The 25476-nt window shown below is 40.4% G+C and overlaps 2 protein-coding genes across 4 annotated transcripts in view; both read left to right on the forward strand.

The window, feature by feature from the left end:
- The window catches only part of osbpl3b (oxysterol binding protein-like 3b), a 175045-nt gene extending 171071 nt beyond the window's left edge, over positions 1 to 3974 (forward strand). For both annotated transcript variants that reach the window (XM_069914155.1, XM_069914156.1), the window contains one exon: positions 2099 to 3974. In XM_069914155.1, the coding sequence (XP_069770256.1) occupies positions 2099 to 2204 (106 nt within the window). In that variant the 3' untranslated portion in view covers positions 2205 to 3974. The remainder of the gene's footprint in view (positions 1 to 2098) is intronic.
- Positions 3975 to 17494: 13520 nt separating this feature from the next.
- gsdmeb (gasdermin Eb) overlaps positions 17495 to 25476 on the forward strand; it is a 35228-nt gene continuing 27246 nt past the window's right edge. The window contains exon 1 of one of the 2 annotated variants that reach the window (XM_069914158.1): positions 17495 to 17707. The gene's annotated coding sequence lies outside the window, so the exon portion shown is untranslated. Of the gene's footprint in view, positions 17708 to 19485; positions 19894 to 25476 lie in introns of those variants that run through there. The other variant, XM_069914159.1, reaches the window with a different exon arrangement.

Here is a 25476-nt window from a genome sequence, read left to right on the forward strand (position 1 = left end):
GGCGGAGTCAATTGTATTATTTAAGAAAAGGTTGGACAGGTATATGGATGAGAAGAAGATGGAGGGTTATGGGCATTGTGCAGGGAGGTGGGACTAGAGAGGGGTGTTTGGTTCGGTGCGGACTAGAAGGGCCTAATGGCCTGTTTCCGTGCTGTAAATTGTTATGTTATGTTATATTAAATTTTAAATTGGTAGACCACTGAGCTACTTTTCAAAAATAGAAGGAAGAGATTATATGTGATTCCAAAAATGTAGTGCATACTTATGGGTCTTCACCAGCAAACAAAATAAACTTGAGATGCCTTCAAACATGTGACAATTTTATTTGATTGGCGATGATATTTCACTTCCTCGTCGCTATTGCTTTTAATATTAGCATAAAGATACTTTTTATATTCAAATTTAAATGTTAAGGTAGAAACCACTTGCAATATTTAATAAACCAAGCATTTATAATTTTAATAAAAATATTGTTTTTTTTTTAATGAAAATATTTTGTGAATAACAAAAATTCTCAGTATCGATGCCCTTTCATGCATCTCAGGCTATTATTAAAATTAAATTCCAAAAGTGAAATAGAATCATAAAAAATAGAAGCAGGAGAAGACCATTCAGCCCTTTAAACCTACTCCAACATTTAACATTTAACGTGATCGCAGCCATTCTTACATCTTCCATACCCTACACCTGTTTACTTTCCATACTCCTTGATACCTTTAGTCATAAGAACCAGATCTAACTGCCTTTTGAATATATCTAAAGAACTGGGCTCAACAACATACTGTGGTAGGGAGTTCCACAACAATGAATGGAAGTATCTCCTCATCTCAGTCCTTCATCTTTAGACTGTCATTACTTTTTCTGTACTTTTCCCAATATAAGGTACATTCTTCATGCATCTAACCTGCCTAGTCTTGTCACGATGTAATGTTTCATGAAGTTCCCCTCCCATTCTTCTAAATGCCAATGACTCTAACCCTAGTCAATTCAGTTTTTCTTCATGTGTCAATCATCCCCTCTCAGAAATGGTGAACCTTTGCTGCATCCACTCAATAGCAAGAATGTCCTTCGTAAGAATAGGAGATAATACAACTGCAGTAAGACCACCTTGCTTTGCTGTTCAAAATCTCTTGCAACAAATCTCTTGCTATTGCTTTTCTGCACTGCCTTGTGTTGTACCTGTGTTCCACCCTTCATTGACACCCACTCCTGTGCATCTCACCTTTTCCTAATTTCTGCCTATTTATTATTGCCACATGTATCTACATTATACTGCATGTGTCTCACATTTGCCTATTCTTCTAATCTGCTCAGATCACTCTCAGCTTCTTGGAACTTGGAATCTTCCTCATGGCTCACACTGCTGCCCACCTTAGTTAATCTGCAAAGTCGAAGATGCAACATTCAATTTCTTCATCTCAATCATCAATATACATTATAAATAGCGGGGGGCCCGGAATTCAACCTCGTGGTTCCCACTAGTAACTGCCTTCAATCTGAAAAGGACCTATTTAATACCCTCCCTGTTTTCTATTCACATTAAAATGTTACTTCCAATACCTCGTTCTCTAATTTTACACACTAATTAATCCTGTCTCTTTGCACTGCACCCAGTCTAGGATTGCCTACTGTCTTGTTAGCTCCCAACATTTTGGTCAAGAAAACTATCTCTTACACACTCCAGGAATTCCTCCTTCACTCTTGCTTCTAGTTTGATTTTCCTAATCCCATGAAACCCCTAATTGCTGTAACTTTATTGCATACTTTACTATTTGTTGATAGCCCCCAACCCCTATCTCATAACCATTGTTTGGTCTGTGCACCATATCCACTAATGTTTTCTGTCTTCTGGCATTCCACCACTTGACCCACATAGATTCTACTTCATTGAAGCTGATGTCCTTCCTTGTGGTAACTTCCTTTTTACCCCACCCTCTTTAATTTATCATTCCTAAAATGAAACCACTTTGACTTCATTACTAAGTATTGCTTTCATATTTATGTTTCATTGTTCAGAAATGATTTGACTATTCCAAATTCAGCCATATCTGACTCAGCTTGCACATTTTGAAAAGTTAATTTCATCTTGTACTTCCAGGCAATCTCAAGAAGGTGGAAAAGAAATGTGGGTGAGCACAGATACCTATTGGGAACTTCGGAAAGATCCAGGCTTTGACCAGATTGATGGCCCAATTCTTTGGTGACATGAATGCAGATGAATTTGTGTTTTGTTTGTTTGCTTCAAACTATTATACATTATTTATTAGATATCTATAGGTCATCTGTTATATGTGTGATTGTTTCTTTATTTATTTTTTTTAAGAGTTATTAAGACATCTTCGAATAGCTTGATGCCTTATTGTTGGAACATGGGATTTTTGCTTTAAATGTCACGTAATGCAGGGTATTAATACTTACAGCATATAGCAAGAACAGGTATATAACATCTCCAAATGTATGTTATTGCTTGCAAAGATAATGAATAAGTATCTGTATGAACTAGTATCTTATGAATTTGCATTATTTTAATTAAGGGCTCAAAATGCTTCAAATTCAATTCAAAGATCATTACAGAACTTTTCAGTAATTACATATATTCAAGGTACATTAACCATCTTAAATTTGCATTTACATTTATTAGTCTTGGGTGTTGAATATGCTATGATCCTACAAAAACAATCCACAATGAAATTTGTAATGAAGATTATGAAACCCTGTTATAATTAAACCAAAACATCAGCATATATCTGCGTAAACCACAAGCTTCCTTTTTTATCGTCTTGTCATTTTACTTCCTTCTCCCATACATCGCCATTTTTCTCAGACTTGCAGAACCCAGCCAAAAGAAACAAGGGGCAGGGAATTTTGCCTGACCCAGAACTGCAGGTCATTTTGAATTCCACACTATTGACTATTTTTTAATGTTTCCCTATCCAGTAAGAATATTTGCAAAAGAGTAGAGAATCAATCTTATAATCTTGCCTTTTTATGATTTGCTGAATGCACAGTTAATTTGAACATTCATCCTCTGAGTGGAGGGGAAAAGATATTATTTTACAAGTTCTTGATTGTGGATTTGACCACTAATTTGCACTATAATTATTTTTTGTAAAGATATTTCAGTGGAAATATGAAGATGATCTTGTGTTTGATCACAATCACGTTTGGAAGTGTATTAAAAATGTTCAAGGCTTTTTTTGAACAGTATCTACCTCTTCCAATAAAATAATTGTATTGCCCATCTAGGCATTTTATTGTTTTTGCCTTAAACCTTTTTGAGGAAAATGTGTCCTTTTCAATAAGAAATTGGGTGCCTGCACTGCAAGATTGCCATATGGGAGATGGGAAAGCAATCTCAATATACTCTCTTTAACTATAAACTGAGCAACAATATACCATCAGCCCAGTAGATGTCATCATGGTTTGATGGCTGTGTATGTACTCCAACTTTGGCTGGTTTATTGTCCTATGTTTTATTGCTGCACTTTACATTTCCCTCCACCAACTTTCCAAAAACAAAGTTGCTAAACACCTTGTGCATTGAATACTGTCCAAAAGCTGAATACGGGTCTCCAACTGAGTTTTGAGCAGCAGATGAATTGGGTCAAAGATTGTAAGGATAATGTGAAGCAAACTATCATCATGTTGCAGGTATTTGGATGTATTTTTAATTGTATATTAAGTTTGAGTATATTATTCCATTTTTTTTTAGTTAGAAGTATTGTTATCTGCTGAACTGCAGCATCTTCTAAAAATGTATAAAACTTATTGATATGTTGGAAGACCTTTAAATTGATGGCTATGTATTGGTGTAAATTAAATTATGCATCCATATAATGTATTGACCAAAATCCAATAAGAATAATCACCTCATTATGTAATCGCCCAGATGATATCAAAAGTTATTTTAAACATAGAATAATAGAAATGGCAATAACCCTGGCAAAACAACAATAAACAACAGTAACGGCAAAGCAACTTGCACTTATTTCTTTGCTTATTAAGTTATTTATGAAACTTCTCCATTGTTGAATTCCTAAATACTATACAGTAAAAGTATTAGCAGCTAAAAGGGGTAAATATTGAAAATGTTGCTTTTGACACTACTTCGTTGTATAGTGATTTGTTACAATAAAGAAAACTAGGGGAGAGGCACAGGAGACAGACTCTGCTGGAATATGAAGCCAAACATGATGTGCTGGAGGCTGCAACAGAAAGAAAACGGAAACTGTCCCACTGCTGCTGCAACCCAGGCCTGATTCTGGTGCAATCTCTATGGAATTTGCATTTTGTTCCTCTAACCACATGGGTTTCTTCTCACATACCAAAGGCTTGCTGGTCTTTTTTTTTTTTTTTATTAATTTTTTTATTTTTCACACCATAAATCACATTAGCCATGATATACACTATTTCTTTTTCACACATATACAGTGACATTTTCTCCCCCCCCCTTTCCTCCCAAACCACCCCCCCACCCCCCCCTCTCATCCATTTTAGGTATACAATCTAGGTTGCATTAAGCCAGTCAGACAATGTTGTCATTCAACAAAATTACACCAGAAATTCTACTGAGTCCATTCTTTTCTTTCCTTCTCCTTCCATCAACTTAGGCAATGTTTGTCCCCGGTAGGTTTTCGCTATTGTATTTAATGTAAGGCTCCTATACTTGTTCGAATATTTCAATATTATTTCTTAACCAATATGTTATTTTTTCTAATGGAATACATTTATTCATTTAAATTTGGTAGTTTCTTCCTTTTAATTTGGTTATGTATTCCATTAATATTTAAAGACATATAGTTCAGCGTAGCCCTTTTATATTTTGTTTATCTTCTCTTTCCGTTTTCCATCATTACCTTTCCTCCTTTTCCATTTCTGTTTTCTTATTTTCAACTCTTTATAAGACAACATTCCTACAACATCTAACATTTTCCTTATTCTCCTATTTCTATCTTATTTATCCCCAATCTCCCCTTCACCTCCTGAGTTGTCCTTTATCCCTTGTCGGACAACCACATCTCCCCTCTCCATTTGGATTTGCGAATCCACTCGCAAGCGTCAACTGATTTTGCAGTGACCGCTATTTCCCCCCACCCCGCCTCCCCCAGAAAACATTTCACTTTTCATATGTCACAAAGGTCATTCTTTTAATTCCCTCCTTATTCTCTCTATTCCATTACCTTCCCTTATTAATTCTTGTCTATACTATCTATATTTTCCTCTAAGTACAGATACATTCATGTATGCTCATTGTCTCTATTCACTCTTATACCTCTTTACCCGCATACATATCAATCGTGATCATTTTTACTCTCATTACCCGTCTTCATCCCTCAGTCTATTTTTGTCTTTACCCACATACATATCAATCGTGATCATTTTAACTCTCATTACCCGTCTTCCTCCCTCAGTCTATTTTTGTAATTGTTCTGCAAATTTTCGTGCTTCTTCTGGATCCGAGAATAGTCTGTTTTGTTGTCCTGGAATAAATATTTTCAAAACCGCTGGATGCTTTAGTATAAATTTATACCCTTTCTTCCATAAAATCGCCTTTGCTGTATTGAACTCTTTTCTCTTCTTTAGGAGTTCAAAACTTATATCTGGATAAATGAAGATTTTTTGCCCTTTATACTCCAGTGGTTTGTTGCCCTCTCTTACTTCTTCCATTGTCTTCTCCAGTACCTTTTCTCTTGTAGTATATCTTAGGAATTTTACTACACTAGATCTTGGTTTTTGTTGTGCTTGTGGTTTAGAGGCCAATACTCTATGTGCCCTTTCTATTTCCATTTCATGCTGTAGTTCTGGACATCCTAGGGTCTTAGGGATCCACTCTTTTATAAACTCCCTCATATTCTTGCCTTCTTCATCTTCCTTAAGGCCCACTATCTTTATGTTATTTCTTCTGTTATGGTTTTCCATTGTATCTATTTTTTGAGCTAGTAGTTCTTGTGTCTCTTTAGTTTTTTTATTAGATTTCTCCAATTTCTTTTTTAAGTCTTCTACCTCCATTTCTGCTGCTACTGCCCGCTCTTCCATCTTGTCCATTTTTTTTCCCATTTCTGTTAAGGTCATCTCCATTTTATTTATTTTCTCTTCTGTGTTGTTTATTCTTTTTCTTAAATCCTTAAATTCCTGTGTTTGCCATTCTTTAAATGACTCCATGTATCCTTTAATAAGAGCAAGTATATCCTTTACCTTGCCTATCTTTTCTTCTTCTATTTCACCATACTCTTCCTCTTCTTCTTCCTCTGGGTTGACCATCTGTTGTTTCTTTGTTGCCCTTTCCTCCTCTTCTTTCTTGTTTCTATTGTCTTCTGTGGTCTCTTCTTGCTGCAGGTGTTCTGCAGCTGTCGTTGCCGGCTGTGGAGATCGACTCCCCAGCTGGTCCCCCCTCCCGTCGGTGTGTTTTTTTTCATTCGCATCGCGGTTGCGCACTTTTACTCGGCTCAGCGAGCCATTTTTGTAGTCCATTATTTACCGACCTGAGGGAGCGGGTTTCTCTCTCCGCAGCGGGCCTCTTCGGACAGGTAAGGCCTTCACCTTTTTCCTCCTTTGTCTTCTCTTCCTCTCTTCTTGCCGTTGCTTTCGATTTTTCTTTTTTTGTCGCCATCTTCTTTCCACCTTTATACTCACTTTTCTGTAACTTTTATTTCTGTGCCTTTGTGTTTTCTCTTGTTTTTCCCGACTTTTCTGGAGAGGGCTGGAGTTCACCGTCCGGCCACTACTCCATCACGTGACTCCTCCCCCAAAGGCTTGCTGGTCATTGGATAAGTTGGCTATTGTAAACTGCATGTAATCAGATTTTTTTAAATGATTGAGGAATGAACACTGAGGTAATTTCACATTTATAGTGTAGCTGACTGCTACAAAGAACACACACACACACACACACACACACACACACACACACACACACACACACACACACACACACACACACACACATATACACACACACACACACACACAGAGTGGCAGGTTAAGCTCACTCCTTTATTAGGGCTGGAAAGGCTACTTTTATACTGTTCAAATTCCTGCCATTTTTGGTGATCACCCATATGAATAACAATAACGGGCAGGAACGTCCATGCATATGAATGCCCTTCTTCCCCAGTCTGTTTCTGCTGAATTAGCTGGGTAGCTTGACCAACACCACTTTAGGGCTGATGGTCTGATGCTACCCCAGGTTCTACCCCCGCCGGTTCATTGTCCTGGGAGTCGCTTTAGCAATCTCTGTTCACTTTTGCTGCTGTGCGATGTGCCGGCCCAATCTCCGCAATTGCGGGCCACCATAATAGTTTTAAAAATTTATTTAAGTTACGATAACAGTGAATAGAATCAAATAATCCAATTATTTTGTTAAATTATTCAATATCTGTTGCAAAGTTTAATGAAATCTAATCCTAATGCTCGCCTCTTTTCAGCACAAATGAATGGGTTGCATGTACATTTTCTAGTCCTGAAGCAGCTGTCTGGTTTCCAATAATTTAAAATTTTAAAAAAAAATCATATATATATATATATATATAAATATATAATTCTCTTAGTCAGTCTTGGGTTAGAGAGTCATTTTCCCAATGAACAGATAAGTTGTGGGGAAAAAAGTTAGTTTTGTTAATTAGCACCAAACATTTGCAAATTCAAATGAACTCAACATTTGAGTTCAATTCAGTGAATATTCGACAATTATTTTTTAAAAATATTGTTCAATATAGAACAAAACGTTCAATAAAGATAACTGATTCATATGAAGCTATTTTATATTTTGTGGTGAGACAATGTTGGTTAAATCATGATCCCAGCTGATTTATATGTGTTCAGATTCTGCAAAGGTTCAATCGCTAGCTGAGAATAATGAATGCTGGAGGCTGTCCCACTTCACTATTGTAATGGAAAGGCAGCATCCACCACCTGGTGGCGCTGCTGTGCTCCTGTTCAGAGGACACTCAGCCTGCCAATCAAGGTCAAAGATACACCCCAATCTATCAAGGTGACCCTTACGATTGGCCCACCTAAATCACCAGGTGCTGCAGTCCAGACAGTCTTCCCAGACTCAGCCCTGACCTTCACCTATTTGCCCCAGTTGAATCACCTCGGCTGACCTTTGCTGACCCCCTGCACTTGGCTTCAAGCCATTGGCTACAGCAGCCAATGGAGCCCAGCCTGTCCTGAGTGATTGGCCCCCAATACTACATGCAGAACTATAAAGGGCCATGTCCCCCTTTGTTCTGCCTCTTTTGGACTCCTCGTGGCACGTATGTAGCACCTTTCACATTGGGTTGGGGTGAGTCCCGAGGTTAGGTAGCAAGAGCCATGTCTGTACTGGTCAAGGGGTGGAGGCACAAAGTATCACCTTGATCCTGACTGTTGAATGTGTGTATTCATGTAATTTCCTCCAGTCTTCTGTTGGTTCCTCCCTCGTTATCCGAAGTGTACATTTACCCCCTGTGTATTGTGTGTATATGTGTGTAGAGATTTGCCTAGCATATTGATCTTGTTGTCCTGTTTGCATTCCCAAAATAAATATGTGCTTTGTATCCACACGAACCTGAACAACAACTATTTATAAACTCTATTTGGTTTTAAACTTTTGTACAAGAAATTAATGTTTCTAAATCTTTGAAGCCATATTTTATGTTGGCTGAATGAAATAGAATCCCATATTTAAATCTGTGTACTAAGTTATTAATATTTACACACTATTTTATTTAATGCTGTACGATGGCCAGACTTATTTGTACATTTTTACAGTTCATATTTTGCTATTTCTCATCCATTTATTCAGGACATCAAAATAAAAAATGTTTTCAAGGAGCATATGGCTTACTCAGTGATTTCATTTGAGGGAAGTGAAATTCAAAATCAAATGCATTTTATGATTGCATCATGTGTTTGGAAGAGATTGTTGCAATTCACTATAAACTCTATATCATGTAAATAATAAATTGATGGCTGTGTTCTGTTTTAATGAATTTTTTTGTACTTTTGAGAAGAGGGGAGATGAGAGTTTGTCATACATGAACAATGTACAAATGCACTGAAATTCTTTATGCAGCTTTGTGCTTTCAAAATAATGCAGTATGTTAAGTTGACTCACACATTCTGCCGAAAAGCTTTCAGGTAAGATAATATTGCATGCTATTTTGATCAAAATTTTGCAGAATGAAGTGTTACAGCATGAAAGAGAGAATTTGCAAATATGTAGTTGTTTTCTTGTGTGTTTGAAGTCTTTCCATATTTTAGACTAAGATTTGATGAACACAAGCAAGAAATGTATTTTGGAAGGAAAGAATGGGCTGAGATCCAAACTGGAGATTCTAGAACAAAACTGGCAAGTATGTACAAAAATCATTGAATGGGACAGATCAAGCAAGTGGCTAAAACAACATATTGGTTCCTGGACTTCAAAACTGAAAGTAGAGAACAAAATTAAGGAGTCATTAATTTTTCCAAAATACTATTTTAATCACAGTAGTAATATTGTGCCCATTTTTGGGAGTCGCACTTAAGAAAAGAAAAGAAATGAATGCTTTCTAGAAGGTACAGAGCACAACTGCAATCATTCCAAGGTTGAGTAACTTTAGTTATGAAGATACACTGGAGTTGAGGAGTGTGAGAGGACACTTGATGGAGGTGTTTAAAATTGTGAAGTGTTGACAATAGAGAGGGAGAAACTTCTGACGTGGCCAAAGAAAGCAAAGGACATGGAACATTACAGTACAGGCCCTTCAACCCATGATGTTATGCTGACTTATGAAAATGTACTCCACAACAATCTAATCCCTACCTCACACCCATAACCCTCTATTTTTTCTTGCATCTATATGCCTATCTAAGAGACTTTTGAATGTCCTGATCGTACCAGTCTCCACTACCAACCCTGGCAATGCATTCCAGGCACCCACCGCTCTCTAAATAAAAAGCTTGCCTCCGACATCTCTCCTAAACTTTCCCCCACTCACCTTAAACAGATATCCTCTGCTACTTGCTGTTGTCACCTCTGAAAAAGATGCCTGATGTCCACCCTATCTAAGCCCTTCATAATCTTGTATATCTCTAAGTTGCCCCTCATCCTTCATCACTCCAAAGAGAAAAGCTCTGTCAACCTTGCTTCATAAAACACGTTCTCCAATCTGGCAACAGACTTGTAAATCTCAAATGCAGCCTCTTGTAGTGGGAAGCATTGACATCCCTCCTGTAATGAGGTGTCTCAAAACTGAATGCAATACTCCAGTTGTGATCTAACCAGAGTTTTGTGGAGCTATAATATTATTTCACAGCTCTTGAACTCAGTCCTCTGATTAATGAAGGCAAACATACCAGATGCCTTCTCAAACGCGACATCAACTTGCACAGCCATCCTGAGGAATCCAAACCCCAATGTTAAGAATCCTGCCATTAACCACATATTCCACCTTCAAGCTTGACCAACTAAACTGCAACACTTCACACTTATCCAGATTGAACTCCATCTGCCCAACTCTGCATCCTGTCTCTGACCTGTTCTAACCTTTGACAATCTTCTATTCTATCCATAATGCCTCCAGACTTTAGATCATTTACAAACTTACTGACCCAACCCTCCACTTCATCCAATAGAAATTGTTAACAGAATAAATTTAAAGTTTGTTTATTGTCAAATATACTGAGGTGCAAAGGTTTGTTTTGCAGGAGGTTCAGTTGTTCAACTCACAGAGTACAACAGTACAGTGTGTAGAGTTAGAGAGGGATTGTTTTACTAATGGGTGCAATGTTCTGAGGTCCAATAATAACAGGAAAGAAATCACTCTCCAAATTGGTGGTATGTGATTTCACACTTGTGAATCTTCTCTTTCTGCCATCAGGATGAAGAGTGTGCGATTGAGGTGGGATGAGTCTTTGTTGGCTGATTTTCTAAAACAGCAGGAAGTGTGGATGAAGCAAAGGAGGGAAGGAGGTAGGCTTGAGTGATGCTCGGAGCTGCATCCACAACTCTACAGTGTCTTGAGTGAAGCGGTTCCCACACCACTCAGTGATACATCCTGACTGGATCCTTTTGTGCATCTGTTACTTTTTAAAATTTTGACCAACTTTGTGGTAACAGGCCCTTAAGAGGGCAGAGAGATCAATGGCCTTCCTCACCATCCTTCCACCCTCACTCCATCCAGCATTGACGTGATCTACCAGGATCATTGTTTGAAGAGGACGTGCAAAATCACTGAGGACTCCTTCCACCCTGCACAAAGCACATTTCAAATGCTCCCGTTGGGGAAGAGATACAGGAATATCAGACCCAGTACCACCAGGCTGAAGAATAATTTCTTCCCACTGGCAGTGAAAATGCTGAATGACTAAAAGAACTGCATGTAACTTACCATTGAAGACTTTCATATTCAAGAAATAATATTATTGTTCAGATGAATACTTATCCTCCATATGCGTTGTTTGTCTGCACGTGCTATGTCTGATTGTATGACTTTTTTTTGCAATGAGAATGATCAAACACTGTTTCATCAGGTTGTATTGGTACAATCAGATGACAATAAATTTTGACTTGATATTTTAGTATTTAATTCATTGTTATATTTCCTTACACTACAATATTATTTTGAAACTGTTCCAAATTGGCTGCTCAAGTGCATTGAACCAGCCAAGGTGACTAATTATGTCCATGTTCTTTCTCACAATATAATGCTATTAGCAAATCCATGATACAAATCAATCAGTGATATGGACACTAGCCCAGTTAGACTCTCCTCACCCTGGACCTACCTGGTGTGAATAAATCAGTCTTCACTTTTTCTGTGGTGGACATTCCAAGTGCACTTGAGTGCCATACAACAAGAGGTAGTTTGCTTCGCTGGTGCTGCCAGAGAATACTTTCAAGTTCATGTTTATTGTCCAATGTACTGAGGTACAGTATGAAGGTTTGTTTCTCCGGCAGTCCAGTCAGTGTACAGCGTAAAAGCACAGTACAGAGTCCAGAGTTAAAGAGAATAATCATGCCTTAAGAGTAAAGACAGCATTGTTTTCTTAGTAGTGTCTTCTGCTGGCAGCATCTCCAACTCCTCTGGAATGTGTGCTTTTCCCCTGTCTGCTACTATCCACCTGTTGCCTTGGGTGTTGCTCCCTTGACAGATGGTAGCCCGTGTAATGGTCGCACTGTCTCTGGACATGGGTCCACGTTGGTCACTTGCTGAAATTCTTGCTTGGCAGCTGCCTTTTAATTCAAGTGTCTGCTGGCTTGATCACTTGATACTATCCATTCTGTCCCATATTACCACTTAATGAGGGTTGATGTGCAGAGATCTTGGGATTGAAGTTCTTGGATCCTCATAATGGTGACTCTTGTGGATAGGATAGCTAGGCAGGCAGTTTGCTCATCTCACAAGCTGAGGCTTTGAGTTCAGGAGTCGGGATGTCATGTTTCAGCTGAACAAGATGAGCACACTGCCTTCCTAGCTATCCTTTCAACAAGTGCCAGGCCAGACTCAACACAATGTGTGTAGCTTTGATCACTACATTGCAGGAAAGATATGGTATTAGAAAGGGGACAGAATTGATTTGCCTGAATGGATGACTTATAAATGAGAGGACACAGTCTCAAGATTCGGGGGAGTAGATTTAGGACAGAGATGAGGAAAAATAGTTTTTCCCAGAGAGTAGTGAATGTTTGGAATTCTCTAACCAGGGAAGTGGTTGAGTCTGCCTCATTAAACATATTTAAAATTCAGTTAGATAAATTTTTACATGATAGAGGAATTAGGGGATATGGGGAGAAGGCAGGTAGGTGGAGTTAGGTCATAAATTAGATCAGCCATGATCGTATTGAATGGCGAAGCAGGCTCGATGGGCCATTTTTGGCCTACTCCTGTTCCTACTTCCTATGTTCCTATTAAGTACACATCGATGTTCAACGGGTAAATCATGTGTTGATGGTGCTATCAATTTCACATTTCAGGCCACAAATGTGACATTGGCGACAAGGATAAACATTTTGGATTTTGAATCCGCGGTTTTGAGCTGGAACGTTTCATCATGGCAGTCACTGGAGCTGAATTTTTAGCACTTCGTGGTGTTCCTCATTTTGACCCGATGGGCGACGCAAGCACTGTAAGCATGAAGTGGAAGGCATGGCTTGAAGAGTTCAAAGCTTACGCCGACAGTCGTGGCCTATTTCTCGATCAGAGTACGGCGGAGCAGAAAGCGCAGCGGAGGGCGTTACTTCTCTTCACTGCAGGACCTGCAGTTTGGGAAACTTTTAAGACGCTTTCGAATACTGGAAGGAAGGAGGAATACCAGAAAGCTGTAAATGCATTGAATGCGCACTATGTGGTGACACCGAATGCCACATTTCAACGCCATTTGTTTCGCAAAACAAAACAGGAAGATGGGAAAACGGTCGCCCAGTACGTGACGAGATTGTGACAACTGGCTGTTGGATGCAATTATGTGGCAGCTGATTTGGACAACCAGTTATTGGATCAAGTCGTGCAGCACTGCAGATCAGACAAACTCAGAAGGCGACTGCTGGAAAAAGGGGGTGAGTTGAAACTTACCAATGCTTTAGCAATTGCTGCTGCATTAGAGGCTGTTGAGGGGCAATTTCATATCATGAAACTGAAAGACAACTCAAGCCAGCCCAGTAAAGACAAAATTGGTCAACAAGTAAATAGGCTCTCGCATAGCCATAGCCAGCCAAGAAATATGCTGACACATAACTTGAAGTGTTACAGATGTGGAGACAGAGGTCATTTTGGAAAAGACCCATGCTGCCCAGCAAAAGGCAAAGTTTGTAGAAAGTGTGGAGGTAAAGACCACTTTGCAAAGAAGTGCAAAAGCAAGTCAAATGCAAACCAGAATGGGAAGAGTACAGCTTCTAAGGGCAAAGCTTGGGGGAAAGGAAAGTCTCCTGGAAAGAAAGGCAATTATGGTGTGACAGTTCCGGTCATTGTAGACTCAGGCAGTGACAGTAATGTAATTGACCGACACTTATGGGAGAAATTGGAAAAAAAAGATCATTTGTACATCAAAGAAATGTTCAAAGAAACTGTATCCATACACAGCAACCAAGCCATTGCAGATCATTGGATGTTTCACTGCGACTGTTGAAGCTGGTGACAAGCACACTTAAGCAGAGTTTGTTGTCATAGACGAGAGGGGAGAACCATTGCTGAGTAGACGAACGGCTCAAGATCTGGCAATACTTCATATTGGAGCTCGTGTTAATTCAGTTCAGTCATACGAGGATATGAAGCAAGAATTCCCCGCAGTTTTCCAGGGAGTAGGAAAGCTGAAAGGTCGACAACTAAAGCTAGCAGTGGACAAAACGGTCAAACCCAAGGCGCAACCAGTGTGCAGAACCCCATTTGGACTTCGTGGGAAAGTCGAGGCCAAAATCAAAGAGTTGGTTGAGCAAGACATTATTGAACCTGTAGAACATTCAACGCAATGGGTCAGTCCAGTAGTGATCGTGCCCAAACCAAATGGTGACATGAGACTGTGTATTGATATGAGGATGGCCAATGAAGCTATAATTTGAGAACGACACCCCATACCAACAGTAGAAGAAGTACTCCAGGAGTTAACAACCAGTCAGGAGTTCTCAAAAATCGATTTAAAATGTGGCTATCATCAACTAGAGCTGGACCCAGAATCCAGGGACATGATAACATTTGTGATTCACTGTGGATTGTACCGGTACAAGAGGCTATTGTTCGGCATCAATGCAGCTCCTGAGATCTACCAGTACGAAATTCATCGAGTTATTCAAGGCATTCCTAGAGTCGGCAACATTTCTGATGACATCATAGTCCATGCGGCTACACAGGAAGAACATGACAGACGGTTGAGGCTTGTGCTATCCAGACTACAGGGGGCAGGCCTTACTGTGAATGGAAACAAAACCTGCCATGGGTGTCAACTCACAAGTAGGAGTAATCCCTCAGAGCCGATCCGGCGTACGCAACTCCCGACAGGACCGTGGATCGATGTAGCTGTTGACTTTCTCGGACCTTTACCAACTGGCGAGTCAATCATGGTAGTGGTAGACTACTACAGCAGATACTATGAGTACTCTGTGATGAGGTCAACGACCACTGAAAAAAACGATACAAGCATTGGCAGAGATCTTCGCGAGACATGGATTGCCTGTTATGCTATACTCTGTCAATGGTCCACAGTTCATCTCAGAGATATTTGCTGAATATGAGGACCATAGGCATCCACCATCACAAAGTAACTCCTAAATGGCCACAAGCCAATGGAGAAGTAGAGAGACAAAATCAGTCCATCGAATAACGACTACGGATGGCTCATGCAGAAGGACAGAACTGGAGAGAAGCATTGCTATCCTATGTAGCTGTCTATCGGGCAACCACAGGAAAAAGTCCGGCAGAAGTACTCTTCGGGAGGAAAATCCGCACAAAAATGCCCGAACTGAAGGAAATCAGGGACGACCAGGAGATGAGGGACCACCATGCTGAAAAGAAGGGAGCAGCAAAGCTGGATGCAGACTCAAGGCATGTGGCCAGGTACTCAGACATCATGCCTAGAGATAATGTTCTTGTGAGGCAAGAGAGTGGTGGTAAGCTAGACACACCTTATTACCATCAACCAGAAGCGGCAGTATGGTGACAGTCAGGTCTCCAGCTGGAGTCCTCTACAAAAGAAATGTGCTGGTGTCAAAAAGTACCAATCCAGAGCAGCACCGAGTGGAATGGTTGGAAATCCAGTACGAGTTGCTCAACCTGAGGGACCAGCCGATGTTCCAGAGGTAGTTACCAGTTTTCTCTATGAAGTGGCCAGAGTACCAGAAACACCAGAGGCCGTAGTGAGCAGTGTTTCCGGTGCTGAGGGTGAGCAACCAAGTCGCGACAGTAGCATTGCAGGAAGGCTGAGACGGGACAGGAAACCACCTAAGCGATATGAAGATTTTGTGCCATATTTCTAATCGTACCCGCATTATCATGAAAGTGAAAGTTTGGAATGAGTTTTAATGAATTTTTAAAAAGTGCATTGATTTGGTGGAAGCACAGTAATGATACACGCCAAGAAAAAGTGGAAATGTGTGGTGATTGTGCGGGAAAAAAAATAAGATAAATAATGTAAAGGGTGTACGCCGAACGCTGCCCTTGTGAAACACGCAGTGAATGCGTATATGTGGATGTCAGGAAGGAAACCATCGTGAACTCCGAGAAAGAGACCTTTGCAAAGTTGTGCTATGATTACCTGGATCATCGCTGTTTTGTTGTGTTTAGCGTTATTAGGAAAAGAAAACTGTGCGCCCAACATTTATTTTATACTTGACGTGGTTTGACTTTGGACCATCAGTAGCAGTAACCAACAATCAGAAGTATTTTGATCCAGGAAGAGGAATGAGAATGGAAACATTTGGACAGTGATTTTGATAACTACATCATAAAGTACATGTATGAGTCCTGTAAGAATTGCATTTTTGTTTTGGTCGACTATTTGGTATTAAATAAAAAAAACGTATAATTTTAAACGTTTACATTTTGCATATGAGGTGACCATTGTATTAGTATAACTACAGAAGAAATGTTGAGCCATTATATTACATTTGGTTATAACATGGTTACGTTACATTTTGTGAAGAGGGAATTTGATGTTGCTTTTGTTGGTTTGGAAGGCAGAAAAATGCTATTGATAGTGTTAAAGTGTTTGCATTTCAACAGAAAGAAACAGCAATGTATTATGTTCGGTGATATTCATACAAGATCTACACTTAGATTGAAAGGTTAAGACACATAAAGATATAAAGTTTATTTCCAGTGAAAGGAAGGATGTCATGATAATGAATATGCATGACATGTTTGCAGATAGAGGTTGAGCTATTAACCTGACCGGAGGTCAGAGTGCATGCGCGCGACGTATGCAGGTGCGGAATGGTGGAATAATGGAAGCAGAGAAATAAAGACACAATCAATTTCACATTTCGGGCCAACAAATGTGACAGATATTTTTACAAAAAAAATAATAAATTTCTGCTGAAATACTGCATTAACAAATTTCTAGATAGTCATTTTGGTGTCACCCCCTCTGATGGTGTCACCCGGTGAGATCTGCACCCCCCCCCTTCCCCCCCCCCAGTGACACTAGTGGTGCAATCTGAGTGTTTCAGTGGTGAGTTCGTCCTGCTTCTCTTTGCTAATTGCACCTGGCATTTGTTCACTTGCCTGTTTGACTTTTACCCCAGGGAGACAGGACTGGCAACCACAAGATTCTTGGCTGATATACGGTCAATATAGTAACATTTGCTGGCAGATGGTGATGTCAATGTCGAGTTTCCTACTGGGGCAACATGATTTGATCTGTTCCATTTTAAGTGGTTTTCTGTGTGGCTGCAGGAGTGTTGGAGGCCAATGCACAGGCACAAAGTAACGGACTCAGAATGCAAGAGGCGCCGAGCAACTTCTGCATCGGTCTGCTTTCTGGCAGTCTGAAGCAAAGTTCGTGTAATATTTGCATCTGTTTTATGACATGACAGTCATTCCTACCCACCCAGGCGGCGGGGACCGTCTCCGTGCTGCAGGGAGCGCCAGTGAGGCCACGGAACAAAACGCTGTTGTTTTCGTCTCCTGACTGCTTGACCAGCTGCCAGAGCCCCGTCCCGTCTCTACCCGCTCGCCCCATCCCGGAGGGCGCCCATAAGCCACGGTCAGAGAGAGAGAGAGAGAGGGCTTCGCCGGCCGCCGCACCCACTCAGGTCTGTCTCTCTCTGCATCGTTCTTCGGGCTGCGGTTCTCGGTCTCCGTTGGAGCCTGGGCTGGGAGATGGACTCTGGCTCCGCAGCACCCAGATGTGATTCTCAATCTCTCTGTCTTTGCCTCGGGGCTTCGGGTTGCGTTTCTTTTTTTAAAAAAGCGTTGGTTTAACATTTGTTGAAAGAGAGATGGACGGATCTTGGCCGGGGTGCTGTTTGGAAACCCGCGGCCTGTCATTGAAAGTGAGCCGAGAGCGCAATCCGCCGCAGTGAACAGTGTTGGATGGAGTTGCGATGCTGCGAGGCGAACGCTGCTCTTGTGCGGTCGCTTGGGTTGGGGTTGCACGCAGAAGGGTGGAGTGTGGCGAGAGACTGGAATGAGGGTCCATTGAACCGAGGTGCCACTTTGGTTCACAGTTTTGGACCGATTTTCCTCCTCATTGTGAGAAATGGAACCATTTTGCTCTTAGAATATTATAAATTGTATCCTAGGAGCCACTTTTCTTTTCCGCAACTTGAATTCCTTTTGATTTTGATTGTTGGAAGGCTAACTCCTGCCAAGATGCCAATGGTCTGCCAACTTGGATGAACCATTGCAGTTCTTGAACGAACTCCCTACAGCGCTGTGGGATAGTTCCTGGATTTAGACGCCCCAGGGTATATTTCCACAAGTGCTCCAAAGCCACTGGAATGATGGAAACTGAAGTCTCCAACATTGCTACTCTTAATCGACCACATTGGGCAGGCCATGTCGTTGGCATGCCATACACCAGACCGAAGCCTCTTTCAGGTGCTTGGATGTAGATCAGGCGCCGGCAGACGCGGCTTGGGGAGTGCGGCTGGGGCGTTCAGGTGGCCGCGGAGAAGACGCCTTCTTTCTGTCACCTGAACGTGCCAGCTGCAGGAGAGCTGCGTCCAAGCGAACACTGGCTCCTGTGGACTGTGTTCGTAGCCCCACTTCTGCTCTCAGGTTAAACGGGGGATTCTCGGAGCCAGAGATTATACCTACAGGAGGAGGGTTAGGTAAGTGCTCCTCCTGGCCGGGTTCTCCACTTTCAGGTGGCCACCGAACAGCCGCATTGGAGTACAATAGACAGCTTTACCGTCGGGTATTGTGGCCACCTGAAAGAGGCTTCTAATTCACATGGGAGAAAAAGAATTGAAGATGTGTTTAAAGCTTCTTTGAAGAAGTTCATCATTCCCACTGATGAGTGAGGACCTCTGGCTGATAACAACTCCAAGGGGGGGGGGGGGGGGTGGTGGGGGGGGGGGGGAAGCATGGAGAACCTCAAGCCAAGCATTGAGAGCACATGGAGGTTCTGTGTATCTGCTGAAAGAGTGAATGACCTCACCAACCATTTTCTGATCTCCCCTGCAGACACCTTGTGTTCCATCTGCTGCCCTGAGTAGCCACGTGGAAGCAAATCACACTTAATCCTGATGATCTGTCAAAGTAGAAGAATTTCTAAGTTAGGATTTCCCTGCACCTGCTGCCATTTTTGATATTATAAGTTGCAGGTTAAGGAATTTGAGTAGTTCATGATATTTATATAGCTGGTCCATTTGCAATGCTGTTTAATGATGAATGATGGAGGTAATTTAATGTCCAAAGTAGATGTTGGAGGTGGTCATTGGCTAGCATTATTTCTTACCACTCAAGTCCATGCTCGAATTCTGCCTTCATCATGCTGGGTCCAGACATGGGCTGCTTCATTTGGTGAAGAATTGCAAATGAAAATGAACATTGTGGAGTCATTTGGGAATATCCTCACTCCTGAATATAACCATATAACCATTTACAGAGCGGAAACAGGCCATGTTGGCCTTTCGAGTCTGCACCGGTTCACTAGGACAACTCGACTAGCTCAATCCTCCCACTCTCTGCCAATATCCATCCAACCCCCTCACCTCCATGTACACATCCAACCTTCTCTTAAATGACAGAAGGGATCCTGCTGCAACTCTTGAAGACGATTGGCCTTTAAGAACTCTTGTAATTTCCTGAGGCTGGGATGATTTGCTTCTAGTAACTACGGCCATTTTAGTCATTGGCATGTTTTCCCTTTCCCAGTTGACATTAGTTTACCACTGTATTTTGATACTACCCTTTGTTAAATGCTACCTTCATTTCACTCTCCTCTGGAATTCTGGAGCCAAGTACTGACAAAACCGAGATGAGCCATTGGTGGGTAAGTGTTGCTTGATAGCCCCTTCAACTACGGTTTCCATTTCTTTACTGATGGTTGAGAGATGAAAGGAGAGTATTTAGATTAGGAGGTGGTAATGTAATGCAGGTATGATTTCACTTTGCTCTTGTTGTGGATGAATTTCACAATCCTTGACCTTGGATGAACAGTAACTTTTAAGAAAATCAAAGCATGACCACTTTTGACTTTGTAAAAGAAGTAAAATACAAAAAAAACCGTAGATAATATGACAGTGTAGGTAACCTTTTTCTTTCCACTCACATTCCACCTTAAGCAATCCCTGTGCAATAAGTGCTCTGTGATTGGTAAGGGATTGCTTAAGGTGGTACGTGAGTGGAAAGGGAAGGTTGAGAACCACTGCTGTAGACCCAATTGTTACTGAAATATTTTGCTTGAGAAAATTTGTCTTTGGCCCATTTCCATTGGAGTTATTAAACTGTGTACATAACAAGTCAATTAGGTACAATTAAAATAGTGGTTTTCAAACCTTTTCTTTCCACCCACCTTCCACCTTAAGCAATCCCTGTGCCATAAGTGCTCTGTGATTGGTAAGGGATTGCTTAAGGTGGTACGTGAGTGGAAAGGGAAGGTTGAGAACCACTGCTGTAGACCCAATTGTTACTGAAATATTTTGCTTGAGAAAATTTGTCTTTGGCCCATTTCCAATGGAGTTATTAAACTGTGTACATAACAAGTAAATTAGGTATGATTAAAACAGTGGTTTTCAAACCTTTTCTTTCCACCCACTTTCCACCTTAAGCAATCCCTCCCTAATCACTGAGCAACTATGGAATAGGGATTACTTAAGGAAGTATGTGAGTGGAAAGAAAAAAGTTTGAAAACCACTGCTCTAAAGCATTACAGCTTGAGATGTTATCTGGTCCAACATCCTTTATTACATTCTTCTCAGCTGCTCCGAGTGAATCAATTTTTTTTTCCCTGGGAGAACTGTCTTTTTTTCCCCCAAAAAATAGGCTTTATTTGAAATAAATTAGTTACAACAGGAAAACCGTTCAGAGTCTATTCCCACCCTTATTCTCATATCCATACATTCCCATCACCGTGCATTGTTACATTCGATTCTATTTACACCATTGCCACTACTCCTGCTTCTGTTGTTTGATGGGCTTCCCCTTGGTCTTAGCCCCTCAATGCCCAGTAATGAGTGTACTTGAGATAATGGAATGCAAGTTGACTGAACAAAAAATCTTATGGTTGCAAAAATAATTTTAAATTATCCTGCCAAGCATCTCAAAATAATTAGTCTATTTTTATAAATACTTACTACTCGGCAAGCTTCAAATAGCATCTCTGTGCTCCTGTGTCTTTTTTTTAGTGTAGTTCGCAAGATATAATCCAAATATAATAAAATTTTAAAATATGCAACAAAATCAGCATGTTATAATTATTTTGAACAAATAATACAGAACATTAGGTTAGTTTTTTTTCAGATTGATGCGTACAACATGTAAAGATATGAATTTAAAAATGAAGTCCCTTCAAAATAACAATGTATTTAAAGTTTTGCGAATTTTATTAAATAACCCTATCGTATATATGCTTGTAATGGTCGAATTTTGTGGACCAATTTTTAGGATAAAATTTAGGTGATCTACTATTACACGCATACTACTTTTGACCACATTAAATTCCCATGTAGTTTGAGGCATCAGGAGCTCAGATAGGTGGGCAGGCGGCCAGGACCTGGTGGCGAGTCCGTGTTTGGGATGTCAGGAACTCGGATGGATGGGTGGAAGGAGTCTAAGCGAAAGTCAGTGGTCGGGGATTGGGAGCTCGGATTGGCAAGTAGCCGGCCAAGACAAGGGTCTGCAATCGGGGCATCGGGAGCTCAGGTAGGTGGGCAGCCTAGGCAGAGGCGAAAGTCCAATTTCTGGAGCTTGGATGGCGGGTGGCTGAGGGCTCGGCGAGAGTATGTGGTCAGAGCATCAGGAGCTTTGGTGGGTGGGTGGCCAGGGCTAAAAATAGGAGGAGGGAGGAGTAAAATACCAGATATTTGGGCCAAAAGTCGGGGGTTCAACTTTACACAGTGTTGACTATTACACATTTATATTCGGTACTTGAAGAAACAAAATTAATGACTTAAACCTTTGATTAAGTGTCATATCATATGTTTGTCATTAAAATTAAAAACCTTGGAATCAATGGAACTGTTAGACCATTGAGAAAATACTTGGCTATCAGACAGGAAAGAGGGGGTAGTAGATAATAGTTTGTAGGACTAGATGCTAGTTCAGATTAGAACTGAAGCATTGTTTTACTTAGTGCCTATCATTAACATGAGTATATAAGACACAACTTTACATGACACAAGGCTTGGAGGCACAGTGGACTGATGTGGATGGTGATAGTCTTCAATGCTGGAAGACCCAATGTGAGGTGTGTGCCAGTGAAAGATGATGGGCTCCCAGGAGAGACTATTGTGTCTTGCCTGTTGTAATATGCAAATAGGTCAAACAGACTATTTGGTTAATCGGTGTGCCATGCATATATATTAGGAGAGGGGTGGTAGGTACTATTTGTTTTAAATAAACTAATACAGGTAGTTTAGTTACATGCACCTGAGTGAGATTGGTTTGCATGCGTGTGTGCTGCTTTTTATTTGTGTTTGATTTTGTGTATTAATACAGTAAAACCCCTGGTATCCAGCACCTAGATGCCGGATAAGTGTATTTTATGGTTGCCTAAGACTTACTTTTACAATGCCTAACTAATACACCTGCATTAAGAAAAAAATAGTTTAAAAGACAAAGGACAAATATACAGGTTGAGAACCCCTTATCTGAAATGCATGGGATCAGAAGTGTTTCGGATTTTGGAACACCATTTCAAAAATGCACTCATTCACTCAGACTTAAAGATACATGCTTTCACATTACAATACAAATATTTATATTTGCACAAATTAACTGAAGTAAATCTACACTCAATAATGCACTACTTATGCCCCATTCTCCGATTGGGATTTCTGAATTCTGTTACATATTGTTATGAGCCCAGAGAACCCCAAAACCCAGCAGCAATAGATATTCACCAAGACAAATGGTTATTTAAACAAAAGTTGCTTTTAATTATCTTTAAACATTAAAACAGAATCACACTTTAACTTATCACTATTAACTTAACTAACCTAACTTAACCCCCTTCTAATTCTAAGCACACGTGTATGTAATGTGTGCGTAAGTTCAGAAATGTTCTTTGATTCATAGTTCAAACTCACTTATTCCTCCAAGTTCACTGGTTGCAGGCAATTCTTATACTGTGCACAGCATTTAACATTTATAAAGTTCACCAGGCTTTGGTGCTTGAAAGGTAAATGGTTACTGCACAGGAAGGTTCTTGTTTGTTTTTAGATAGAGAGATTTGTTTTTCCAGGACACAAACTGATACTTTCTAATCAGCTACGTCAGTGTCTTGCTGAAGAAACTTGCCCCATCAGGGTTTTCCAGATGATAACCTTTTTCTTTCAGGTCACCACAGAGTTCCTTTTCGTTTTTCTTATTTCAAGTCAAACATTAGACAGCCAGTCCTCTCCTCTTGTATAAACCACAAGAGCTTTGACCAGGCTGAACCAAGCACTCACAACCTGTCTTCCAAATGGGATTTTTCCACAAGCTTGCCAGCTACAGCTGCGGACTGTAAAGCTGCAGAACTGAATTCTCTCTTTCTATCTCTTTCGCTCAGAAAAAAAGCCCTTTTTCACTCCCTCTGTTTGCAAAACCACTTGATGCTCTTAGAATAGCAAGTTGCACTCCAGACAGCCTGCGGCTCCAAACTACTCATCCGATCTCTTTCATCTGTTGCTTTTCAAAACAACAATCCATTAGTGAAGTTTCTTGGGCACTCCCCAAAGTTTTTGCAAAGGCCTTCAGGAGTCGCCCTGTCTGGCTTGAGCAGAGATCCAGTATTTTAAATGAGATCTGTTTTGAAGTGTTTATATGTGACCTACACTAAAAAAAACCTGCCCCAATTTATCTCCCCATACCATATCTATATACAATACAAGCACAACGTAATCTGTTATGGCATTATCTTATGGGACCATAGACGAAAAAGTTTTGGATTTTGGATCTTTTCAGATTTTGGGAATTTGAATAAGGGGTATTCAACCTGTACTATACTGTACTTCCATTGAACAAACTGCACTTGCATGAACGCCATATTTCACTTATATAATGCATACATGAGCAGAAAATCCTAAATTGTGTAAAAATATTTTCATATACTGTATTCTAAATTCTGACTGATAAAAGCAATTTGCATTAAATGGGACTTGGGGCAAAGCACATACCAGTATTTCCACAGTTAATCTCCCACAATTAATGCCCAATCAACTTCCCCCAGAGGTGTCAATTGCCCATCCTGCTGCAAAACATTAACAAGTTTTGGGAGAGGAATCAAAGTTGTCTCAAATCTGAGGCACTTGATATGTTAATCTCCTCCCTCAGAGATGGGACTGGGCAATTAACATTGGATAAGGTGCAGTGCCCTAACCAGAATGCCCATTTATAGGAACACAGTGGCATTCAGTACAGAGATATTCCCAAAATCAAGCTCTCACAGCTGCTATAAATTGTGCGCATTCTTTCAATGCCACTATTATATTCCCACGCCTACTATATATTGTTGGTTCAACTTTCCCATGCCCACTATAAATTGTGCGCGTTCTTTCAGTGTGTAAAAAATATTCTCGTATACTGTGCGGGGGTGGGGGGGGGTATGCCTGGTTTATAAAATACGCATATAGCACGCATTATATGTGAAAAAATATGGTATAAACCTCTAAGCCTTTTACTTTATTTTGAGTCACATTCTTTGAAAACATTTAACTGTTGCTGCATCTGCAGGTTCCTCCCCTTCCATGGAAGCACCTCAAGATGAACAATAACATTCTAGATAATTAACCCCCTCACCCCAAGTTTACTGATAAAGCCTTTGACCAGGGCTACTCTTTAAAAAGCAGGGATAAAGATACATTTTAAGAGAGTCATCCCAACAGTGAGTGGCATCAAGTGGCACTTCATCCTGGGTGATGCCATTTTATTCAAACACAACTATATTCAAACTTTATTCAAACAAAGCACAACCAAATATTGTTTAAATATTTGCTTCCATCTTCACCAAAAGCTCATGTGTTACTTGAGAGAACACATACTTTAACAATATTAAATGCGTATTTTTTAACCTTTTTAAAAAAATTATTTTCCTCAATTTTTTTTTTGTCGGTTATTTAAGCTGTCAGTTTCTTGAATCCTGGATACCAGGGGTTTTACTGAACATTATACAATTTGAATATTAACACTCATTGAACCCTTCAAATCTGTTACCAATACTCTCACCACCTTAAAGAGCAAGAAAGGAAATTTGAGGAGAACATGGGGGACTGGGTCCAGCCAGATTGCCCTTAAACTGCCACCTTATCATTCCTGCCACTACCTGATCACATATATTCAAATTGTTTCTCCTTTCTTCACTCAGACCAGCTTTGCCTGCATCTTGAAACTAGTTTTAGCTCTAACATTTAGCAGCTACGAAAAAATAATTGAT

This window comes from Narcine bancroftii, chromosome 1 (genome assembly GCF_036971445.1).
Source record: "Narcine bancroftii isolate sNarBan1 chromosome 1, sNarBan1.hap1, whole genome shotgun sequence".
Lineage (NCBI taxonomy): Eukaryota > Metazoa > Chordata > Chondrichthyes > Torpediniformes > Narcinidae > Narcine > Narcine bancroftii.